At 38.5% G+C, this 11,787-nt stretch overlaps 1 protein-coding gene across 1 annotated transcript; it reads left to right on the forward strand.

The window, feature by feature from the left end:
- Positions 1 to 647: 647 nt before the first annotated feature.
- LOC128984178 (uncharacterized) lies at positions 648 to 2,492 on the forward strand. The gene has a single exon (XM_054403472.1). It carries the CDS (start codon positions 648 to 650, stop codon positions 2,490 to 2,492), a length of 1,845 nt encoding a protein of 614 aa, XP_054259447.1.
- The last annotated feature ends 9,295 nt before the right edge of the window (positions 2,493 to 11,787 follow it).

An 11,787-nucleotide genomic window follows, 5' to 3' on the forward strand; every position in this document is an offset into this window, starting at 1 on the left:
GTACTGGAGCAGTGGCTGAATCTGAGCAAAAGGGTGACGGTGACCAGAAAATCATCAGGGAGATCGAATCCAAGCAAGAAATTAATATTGATAAGAAATCTGCAGAGAAAATCATTATTGAAGACTGTGATTTTAAGGCAGAATTTTTAGATGGAAAATGGACAGTGGAATGGAATTGGAAGGATGTGAACAGACTGCCTATGTTGGAAAATCAAGTAAAAATGTACAGAATTCCTGAGAATGCTACCGAAGCCTTCGAAACTGAAGTTGAAGAATAAATAAAAAGTGGTTGGCTGCAGCCCTATCATGGAGAGTTTGAAGGTGTGATTCCTTTGATGGCTGTCATACAGCAAAATAAGGATAAAGTGCGGCCTGTAATGGACTATAGAGAACTTAACCAATTCGTTTCAAGCCATACAGCTGGAAGTGAGGTTTGTAGTGAAAAGTTAAGATTGTGGAGACGATTGGGTGAACATGTGAGTACAGTTGATCTTCGTAAAGCGTACTTGCAAATTCATATTGCTCCACATTTGTGGAAATTTCAAGTTGTCAAATTTAAGGGTGAAAACTATTGTTTAACTCGACTTGGGTTTGGGTTAAACGTTGCCCCAAAGATTATGAGCAGTATTGTTAACAAGGTTTTATCGATGGATCCGATAGTTAGGAGTGCCACAGATTCATATGTCGATGACATCGTCGTTAATAAAGAAATCGTCAGTAGTGATGTTGTGATTAGATTGTTGGAAACATATGGTTTGACAGCAAAGCCGGCAGAAACGCTTGATGGAGGCAGAGTATTAAGACTAAGGCTGAGAAGAGCAGGATGTAAGCTAATGTGGTACAGAGATAACAAATTAAAACCTTTGGACCAAGTTAAAACAAAGAAAGATGTTTTCTCGTTGTGTGGGCAATTGATTGGACACTATCCAGTAGCAAGCTGGCTTCGACCTGCATGTAGTTTCGTTAAGAGACATTTGTCGGATCTGAAGTGGGACGATTTGATCAGTGAACGTGCGCAAACTATGTTAACAAATATTATGGATCGAATCGATGAAAGAGACCCAGCCACTGGCAAACGGGCTGTGTCCCCTGGAGAAGAAGGAAAAGTGTGGTGTGACGCAAGCAGTCTAGCGATCGGAGTTTGTCTAGAAATTGAAGGTGAGATAGTCGAAGATGCTTCGTGGCTGAGGAAGCAGCATGATTCAGCACATATCAATTTAGCAGAATTGGAAGCTATCCTAAAAGGAGTAAATTTGGCCCTGCGTTGGGGGTTAAAGAAGATCGTATTAATCACGGATTCAGCGACAGTTCATGCTTGGGTGTCATCTATACTGACGGGGGACCGTCCTATCAAAACACATGGGTTAAGTGAAGTTTTGGTTAGAAGACGATTAAGCCTATTTAAAGACATTATTTTGGAATGCGGTCTCAATGTACAAATAGAACTCATTAAGTCACAGTTCAACAAAGCAGATCTTCTTACAAGAGTGCCAAGAAAATGGTTAGCAAGAAACGAAGAGACTAGCATTGCACTTGTGTATGAGAATGAGAGTGTGGACCAAAAGACATTGGTGAAACAGGTTCATGACTTGCATCATTTTGGTGTTAACCGTACTTTATTCACCGCCAGACGGTGTCACCCAGACATTAACTTTACCACAAAAGTTGTTGAAGAAGTTGTGAAAAGTTGTAAAGAGTGTCTGTCAATTGATCCATCCAGCATCAAATGGGAGCCTGGGTATTTGGATTGCCAGAACAATTGGTATAGGCTTGCCATTGACGTAACACACTATGGTCAAAGCAAGTTCATGACCATTGTGGACTGTGGTCCAAGTAGGTTCTGCATTTGGCGCAGGATCCCAAAAGAGACGAAAGATCAGATTTCTAAAGTGTTTTTGGAATTGTTTACTGATCGAGGGCCACCACATGAGATTTTGATGGACAATAGTGCAACATTTCGATGCGAAGAGATTACTCAGCTCTGTGATAAATGGGGTATTAAAGTTGTGTTTAGGTGTGTCAACCGGCCAAGTGGAAACGGGATAGTTGAGCGAAACCACAGAACAATCAAGCGTATGGCCGCAAGAACTAAAGGGAGTATCCAAGAAATGGTCTATTGGTACAATTTGACACCTAAAGAAGGATTATGTGGCGATTCATCGCCGAGTTCCCAGATTTTTTCGTACCAATGGCGATGTAAAGGTGAACCTGTAAAAGGTGAAGTGTATGAAGGGTCACATTTTACAGTAGGTGAACGTGTGTATGTCAAGCCGCCAAACCCATCCTGTACTTCGAGATGGAAGGAAGGAGTGGTTACTGGACAGTTTTCACCCAGAAGTGTTGAAGTAAATGGCAGGCCTCATCACATAGCAGATGTGCAAAAAGTAGTTGAAAGTAAAAATGAAAGTGTAAGTTGTGTCGGCACCTCGAGGGCATGTGGTGGTGTTGACACCACGGGGGCGTGTAGCTGTGAACTAGCATCAGCTGACTAGTGTCCTTTATGTTTACGATTTTGGATATTTCGGTTGTCATGGTGACTAATGGGTGTTGAGTTGAATTAATGTTTAGAGAAGGTTCGTTTTGTTGTCCAGTTTTTTTTAAGTGTAAAATATAACTAAGTTGTAGAAAGTTCTGAAGAGTTTTATTTTCCCACATTGTCAAAGGACGATGTGGCAACGTCGCACTAGCCTTGTCCTTGGCTGCCACCAACTGCAAACTTACGTGCTGCCAACTATAAAAATAATGTTCATAACCACAGATTTAAAATAAAAGTACAATCTAGGCGTTTAGTTAATGGAAGTAATAGGAAATTTCAACTCAAAATACTAATCTATTATTTACATCGACTGCAATAAAGGTTATCAATGTGGACTGCACTAACCATTTTAAAAATAGAACTGTTTTATAATTAAATAATGTACAAAACGCAATAATGAGAATGCAATATCGACTATGAAAAACCGGACCGAGCTAGTAAATTGCAGATCAAATGTGTCCAGCAATAAAACCCCCTATTTAACTTTTAATTACGAGCATAGATCAATGCTGTCGTCTAACGGATTAAACGCTTACAAACATTTCCATACAGTATTTGGCGTAGTACAAACACAATTTACAGAAAAATTAAACTTTAAATATACAGAATGACATTTGTGAAAAATACAAGTATTTAAATTAATTGAAAGCATATTTACTTTAAACTAGTTTACTTGTTGCTCGAAATCATTCAATTGTCAATTGTCAACTGCTTATAACAATACAATATAATCAAAATATCTTGAAAATATTTTTTTTCAGAAGCTGACCTTGCTTTTTAGTATTTTCTACAAATAGATCCCGAATTACCCATATCCGCATAAAGTTGTCAATATTGTTATCTTCATCATCGATAAAGTAGCCTCCATGGCAACACCATTATCGCCAGTAATCGTCGTTTGCAGTCTCTTCGTTGCAAAATTCACTAACTTTATAATAGCGATGACGATTTTTCAAATTACTCAAGTACTACCTGATTTCCTGCATAACCTGTCTGCGACTATTTTATCAGCTGAATTTTATTTGCTTCAAATAGATTTTTTTGGTTAGTTGATGTAATGAGGCATCAATTATATTTACCTGTAAAAAGTCCACGAAATTGTAGCTCTTCGGCTAAAATTCTCGTTCACTGTTGATTACAACTTAAAATGTTTACAACAATTAAATTATCCAGCTGATCATAATGTAAACAAACAATGATAACATAGTAACTTAAAAAGCCACTGAGACAGAGCCCAGGGGACTTTTTCGACATATGAGGATTTATATGACATCTACTCAATGAGATCCTTCCAATGAGCCATAAACTAACAAAATCTGTCAAGAAACCAAGGAGGAGTTCTGCAGACAAATATCGTGCTTGCCTATTTTATATATAGATGATGGATGGGGTAAAATCTTAACTAGTTTTCATCAGTTATGTATTTAAGTGGTTTTAAAATCATAAGTGATGGGAAAGCCAGTATATTTTCTCAAATAAAAAAAAAAACACAAGAATGTGTGTAAAAGTGATTTTATTTAAATCACGAAAATCTATAAATTTATACAATGCACCCTGCCAAGTGATGGTGATTGTGAGATCCAAGACTGTTTCTGTCCCTGATTAACTCCAACCAACTGTCACGTGGTCAGGGCATTAACACTAAGGCCTGTGATCTGGATAGTATGAGATTTATTTTAGAATATTTTTTTTTTTTTTTCTAAGGGAGAGGAGGGAAAATGCTTTTACGCACACAGGTAGCCAGCCTGTAGTGTGAGACTCCTGAATCTATCGCAGACTACTCACTAAAAAACCCCCCTACTCTGTTGGACACAGACCTGGAATTGTTTGTCACATTACTTCAAGTCAGGCCAACATGTTACCTAAGCCCTCAGGGCTCTCACCGTTTATGGCATTTGGATACTTTATGACCTACACCGCATCCCGGTCAAGGTCGAGCTTCTTGGCGCGGAGAATACCCTGGATGTAATGTGACACACAGGTCCAATTGTCCTCACCCTCCGTCATCATCGGTATGACCGTGTCCACCGACAGCAGTCCTACTAACTGTTGAGGCTCCAGGCGGGGCCTTTCCCAACGCTGGCAGTGGAAAAAGGTATGTTCCACGTCATCGGGAATGCCTGGGCAGTATATGCAATCGGGTGACACGGCTTTGCCCATCCTGAACAGGTACGACCGGAAAAAGCCGTGACCCGTCAGAAATTGGGTGAGGTAGAAGTCCACCTCTCCGCTCCGCCGATTAACCCAAGGTCGGACTTGCTTTATCAGTCGCCTGGTCCAGCGTCCACGAGTCTCCTGTTCCCAGCTCTCCTGCCACAGCTGGTAGGTGCGGGTGCGTTCTTCTGTTCGTGCCTGGTCCTCCCCACGGCGCTGATAAATTGCTTTTCTCTCCGCCGCCAAAAGTTTGACGGGGATGACTCCAGCAACCACCAGGACGGCGGGTTCGGACACTGTTCGGTAGGCGGATGCAACTCTTAGTGCTGCCTGACGCTGCACTCGGGCAAGCCGCATCCTATATACCTCCTTATTGAGAGCGTCTGCCCACACCTCAGCACCGTACAAGAGCACAGACTGGACAGAAGACATTAACAGCCTTCTACGGCTGGACCGAGGCCCTCCGACATTGGCCATCAACCGGCTAAGAGAGGAGACCACCCTAGCGGCTTTGTCCGCCGTACGGAAAATCTGATCCCGCCAGCTAAGCTTGCTGTCCACCATAATCCCAAGGTACTTGGCAGAACGAACGGTCTGGACTTCAACGGCCCCTACCCTCAACGGCACGATGGTGTCAATCCGTTTTTTTGTTTATTTTAGAATATTGCTTATGGTGAAATTATTGGATATTTAGTAATAAAATTAGTATAATAGTTGATAATATTAATCGTAACCATCAGCATACTATCTTTAGATAACCTTTAGTATTTAACGGCTGTTATTTATTAAAAGGCAGTAATGTTGCTTTGTTTTCAAATAGAACGAATTACAAATGTTTTTAAATGGCCAGAAACTATTAAAGTCACATGTCAAATTTCAACAGATAAGTGATTTTTACCTTTCTACAACTATGAGATAAAACATACAGAGATATTAGTCGGGCGAACTAAAACATTTGGCGTAGATCACCTCATTCTAAAATAGAGAAATAAGTATATCGCAGCTTTTAATACAACTTCGGCCCTCAATTATTTGGATGTCAAAACTGATATAAGCTCATAAACCCTGTTGTTTAGATCATGGTAGTGATTTTAAACAACAAAAGGCAAATATTTATGATGTACGCATAAAATATTTTTGTTGTAACAGTAATTTAAGCAACGATCACGTAAATATAGTGTTAATGACATGGTCCGTTACTCGTGTTGTTAAGTAAAACAATGCTGTTAAGTAAGTAAACAATGCTGTTAAGTGAATCTATTTAATTCTAAGAACTGAACTGAAACGGCTAATTAAAAAAAAACGGTAGTAGGTAAACATATTAAACTATCAAAATCCGTTTGCTAAACATTAGGTTAAGTTTTTGTACATTTGAGACTGTAATGTTTCAATTTAATTTAACCATTGTAGACTATGTTATGCCAAGGCTAGGTTAGGTTTTTGTTAGTTCAATTGTAATACAAGTAGGCCTATCTCGCATTTTTCATAGTTTAAATATTTCTTAATGTTCTTTAAATTACTAATGTAATAATGTTTCTAATAGTTTATTTTGTAAATAGTGGTAATCAAGAATATTTCTACCCCCTTACCGTACCTAGGTTAGCTTACCCACTTACCGTATTTAGGTTAGGTTACCCATTGTAAATATTTCAGCAACACAATAACAGTTATAAATGTACATTACTATTTTATTTCACACACAAAGGGATAAACATGTAAATATAACAACTAACTAAATAATTAAAACATATTTATTTATTACATTTGTTTGAATGTTTGTTTATTAGTCTACAATAGCTTCTCTGACAGCTCGAGCTCCAGCCGACAGCAGTTGATGGATCAACGACGATCAAGTGGGCAGCGCTGACGTCAGGCTGCTGGAAAAGGAAGTTAACTTTTGGTGGAAACATCTGGGTTTAAAGTTCTAGAACATTCCATGGTCTCCATAGCAACCAAATCGGGTATAAATACAGCAGTCCACGGACCAGTCTTCACTACTAGTGAGTGAGTTGACAGTCAGTCACTCATACAGGCGCTGCGGGTGTAAACCATTTGTCAGGCGCAAATAAAACAATAATTAATTGTAATCCAGTTTGTATTTGTGAAAGAAAATAAAAAAAGGAATAAGGTCAGTCCCAATTGTGTACTCATTTGAAATATTAATAAGGTAATTAGAATTAGATAAGTAAGTAGGATAGAAATTAGAATACACACAAAGCATTTGTCAGGCCCCGGCAGACCGCTGGTGCTGCGGCTTTAACACTCAACACTCACGCACATTCGGTCTGGCACCTTATTTTAAGAGTGCTGCGACCAAATAACACTTACACGTAGTGGCTCTGTATAACTTAACATTATATCTCACATTTCACACATTCTACAGTTAGGATAAAATCAGCCACGTGGCAATGAACCCATCCCTGAGAAACTTTGATAAAAGTACAAAATGAAATAATGAAATAATGAAATAATGAATTTATTTCCTCCAATAAAAACATACAGTAGATACAAAATTGGCTTGGAAATTAACTGGCCACTTTATCCAGTACATGTGGCCAGTGTACAAAGAAACTTATCAGTATCTTATCAGTGAGTCCAGTCTTCCACTTAACTGATTACAAGGTCGCCGCTGCCTGTGACGATCATTTTCTTAAAAATTAAAACTTAACTTTAACTTGTTATGTAACAGAAAATAAAAGTATCTTTTTAACAAAAATTGAATATCACTAATAAATATTACTTAAAATAACATACTTCTATACAATTTACAATGATGAAATTCAAACAGCCTATTGCAAAATACTCCTGAGACGCCAAGTATCCTCAATTTTAAATAACCAATCTTTCACTTTATTTGAAAATAGGTTAATAGAATTGCATGTTTTTATTTCAATTGGTAATTGATTGTAGATGAAAGGACCTAGAAATAAAAACGAATGTTTAAAAATCTCTTTGTTGACCTACAATATAATCAAAATATCTTGAAAATATTTTTTTTCAGAAGCTGACCTTGCTTTTTAGTATTTTCTACAAATAGATCCCGAATTACCCATATCCGCATAAAGTTGTCAATATTGTTATCTTCATCATCGATAAAGTAGCCTCCATGGCAACACCATTATCGCCAGTAATCGTCGTTTGCAGTCTCTTCGTTGCAAAATTCACTAACTTTATAATAGCGATGACGATTTTTCAAATTACTCAAGTACTACCTGATTTCCTGCATAACCTGTCTGCGACTATTTTATCAGCTGAATTTTATTTGCTTCAAATAGATTTTTTTGGTTAGTTGATGTAATGAGGCATCAATTATATTTACCTGTAAAAAGTCCACGAAATTGTAGCTCTTCGGCTAAAATTCTCGTTCACTGTTGATTACAACTTAAAATGTTTACAACAATTAAATTATCCAGCTGATCATAATGTAAACAAACAATGATAACATAGTAACTTAAAAAGCCACTGAGACAGAGCCCAGGGGACTTTTTCGACATATGAGGATTTATATGACATCTACTCAATGAGATCCTTCCAATGAGCCATAAACTAACAAAATCTGTCAAGAAACCAAGGAGGAGTTCTGCAGACAAATATCGTGCTTGCCTATTTTATATATAGATGATGGATGGGGTAAAATCTTAACTAGTTTTCATCAGTTATGTATTTAAGTGGTTTTAAAATCATAAGTGATGGGAAAGTCAGTATATTTTCTCAAATAAAAAAAAAACACAAGAATGTGTGTAAAAGTGATTTTATTTAAATCACGAAAATCTATAAATTTATACAATGCACCCTGCCAAGTGATGGTGATTGTGAGATCCAAGACTGTTTCTGTCCCTGATTAACTCCAACCAACTGTCACGTGGTCAGGGCATTAACACTAAGGCCTGTGATCTGGATAGTATGAGATTTATTTTAGAATATATTTTTTTTTTTTTTCTAAGGGAGAGGAGGGAAAATGCTTTTACGCACACAGGTAGCCAGCCTGTAGTGTGAGACTCCTGAATCTATCGCAGACTACTCACTAAAAAACCCCCCTACTCTGTTGGACACAGACCTGGAATTGTTTGTCACATTACTTCAAGTCAGGCCAACATGTTACCTAAGCCCTCAGGGCTCTCACCGTTTATGGCATTTGGATACTTTATGACCTACACCGCATCCCGGTCAAGGTCGAGCTTCTTGGCGCGGAGAATACCCTGGATGTAATGTGACACACAGGTCCAATTGTCCTCACCCTCCGTCATCATCGGTATGACCGTGTCCACCGACAGCAGTCCTACTAACTGTTGAGGCTCCAGGCGGGGCCTTTCCCAACGCTGGCAGTGGAAAAAGGTATGTTCCACGTCATCGGGAATGCCTGGGCAGTATATGCAATCGGGTGACACGGCTTTGCCCATCCTGAACAGGTACGACCGGAAAAAGCCGTGACCCGTCAGAAATTGGGTGAGGTAGAAGTCCACCTCTCCGCTCCGCCGATTAACCCAAGGTCGGACTTGCTTTATCAGTCGCCTGGTCCAGCGTCCACGAGTCTCCTGTTCCCAGCTCTCCTGCCACAGCTGGTAGGTGCGGGTGCGTTCTTCTGTTCGTGCCTGGTCCTCCCCACGGCGCTGATAAATTGCTTTTCTCTCCGCCGCCAAAAGTTTGACGGGGATGACTCCAGCAACCACCAGGACGGCGGGTTCGGACACTGTTCGGTAGGCGGATGCAACTCTTAGTGCTGCCTGACGCTGCACTCGGGCAAGCCGCATCCTATATACCTCCTTATTGAGAGCGTCTGCCCACACCTCAGCACCGTACAAGAGCACAGACTGGACAGAAGACATTAACAGCCTTCTACGGCTGGACCGAGGCCCTCCGACATTGGCCATCAACCGGCTAAGAGAGGAGACCACCCTAGCGGCTTTGTCCGCCGTACGGAAAATCTGATCCCGCCAGCTAAGCTTGCTGTCCACCATAATCCCAAGGTACTTGGCAGAACGAACGGTCTGGACTTCAACGGCCCCTACCCTCAACGGCACGATGGTGTCAATCCGTTTTTTTGTTTATTTTAGAATATTGCTTATGGTGAAATTATTGGATATTTAGTAATAAAATTAGTATAATAGTTGATAATATTAATCGTAACCATCAGCATACTATCTTTAGATAACCTTTAGTATTTAACGGCTGTTATTTATTAAAAGGCAGTAATGTTGCTTTGTTTTCAAATAGAACGAATTACAAATGTTTTTAAATGGCCAGAAACTATTAAAGTCACATGTCAAATTTCAACAGATAAGTGATTTTTACCTTTCTACAACTATGAGATAAAACATACAGAGATATTAGTCGGGCGAACTAAAACATTTGGCGTAGATCACCTCATTCTAAAATAGAGAAATAAGTATATCGCAGCTTTTAATACAACTTCGGCCCTCAATTATTTGGATGTCAAAACTGATATAAGCTCATAAACCCTGTTGTTTAGATCATGGTAGTGATTTTAAACAACAAAAGGCAAATATTTATGATGTACGCATAAAATATTTTTGTTGTAACAGTAATTTAAGCAACGATCACGTAAATATAGTGTTAATGACATGGTCCGTTACTCGTGTTGTTAAGTAAAACAATGCTGTTAAGTAAGTAAACAATGCTGTTAAGTGAATCTATTTAATTCTAAGAACTGAACTGAAACGGCTAATTAAAAAAAAACGGTAGTAGGTAAACATAATAAACTATCAAAATCCGTTTGCTAAACATTAGGTTAAGTTTTTGTACATTTGAGACTGTAATGTTTCAATTTAATTTAACCATTGTAGGCTATGTTATGCCAAGGCTAGGTTAGGTTTTTGTTAGTTCAATTGTAATACAAGTAGGCCTATCTCGCATTTTTCATAGTTTAAATATTTCTTAATGTTCTTTAAATTACTAATGTAATAATGTTTCTAATAGTTTATTTTGTAAATAGTGGTAATCAAGAATATTTCTACCCCCTTACCGTACCTAGGTTAGCTTACCCACTTACCGTATTTAGGTTAGGTTACCCATTGTAAATATTTCAGCAACACAATAACAGTTATAAATGTACATTACTATTTTATTTCACACACAAAGGGATAAACATGTAAATATAACAACTAACTAAATAATTAAAACATATTTATTTATTACATTTGTTTGAATGTTTGTTTATTAGTCTACAATAGCTTCTCTGACAGCTCGAGCTCCAGCCGACAGCAGTTGATGGATCAACGACGATCAAGTGGGCAGCGCTGACGTCAGGCTGCTGGAAAAGGAAGTTAACTTTTGGTGGAAACATCTGGGTTTAAAGTTCTAGAACATTCCATGGTCTCCATAGCAACCAAATCGGGTATAAATACAGCAGTCCACGGACCAGTCTTCACTACTAGTGAGTGAGTTGACAGTCAGTCACTCATACAGGCGCTGCGGGTGTAAACCATTTGTCAGGCGCAAATAAAACAATAATTAATTGTAATCCAGTTTGTATTTGTGAAAGAAAATAAAAAAAGGAATAAGGTCAGTCCCAATTGTGTACTCATTTGAAATATTAATAAGGTAATTAGAATTAGATAAGTAAGTAGGATAGAAATTAGAATACACACAAAGCATTTGTCAGGCCCCGGCAGACCGCTGGTGCTGCGGCTTTAACACTCAACACTCACGCACATTCGGTCTGGCACCTTATTTTAAGAGTGCTGCGACCAAATAACACTTACACGTAGTGGCTCTGTATAACTTAACATTATATCTCACATTTCACACATTCTACAGTTAGGATAAAATCAGCCACGTGGCAATGAACCCATCCCTGAGAAACTTTGATAAAAGTACAAAATGAAATAATGAAATAATGAAATAATGAATTTATTTCCTCCAATAAAAACATACAGTAGATACAAAATTGGCTTGGAAATTAACTGGCCACTTTATCCAGTACATGTGGCCAGTGTACAAAGAAACTTATCAGTATCTTATCAGTGAGTCCAGTCTTCCACTTAACTGATTACAAGGTCGCCGCTGCCTGTGACGATCATTTTCTTAAAAATTAAAACTTAACTTTAACTTGTTATGTAACAGAAAATAAAAGTATC

Source organism: Macrosteles quadrilineatus, unplaced genomic scaffold, assembly GCF_028750875.1.
Source record: "Macrosteles quadrilineatus isolate MER2022 unplaced genomic scaffold, UCM_ALF_1.0 Scaffold_2__2_contigs__length_208266976, whole genome shotgun sequence".
NCBI lineage: Eukaryota > Metazoa > Arthropoda > Insecta > Hemiptera > Cicadellidae > Macrosteles > Macrosteles quadrilineatus.

Coding starts and splice junctions, on each gene's coding strand:
- LOC128984178 (XM_054403472.1), top strand. CDS start 648: ATGGATCCGATAGTTAGGAGTGCCACAGATTCATATGTCGATGACATC.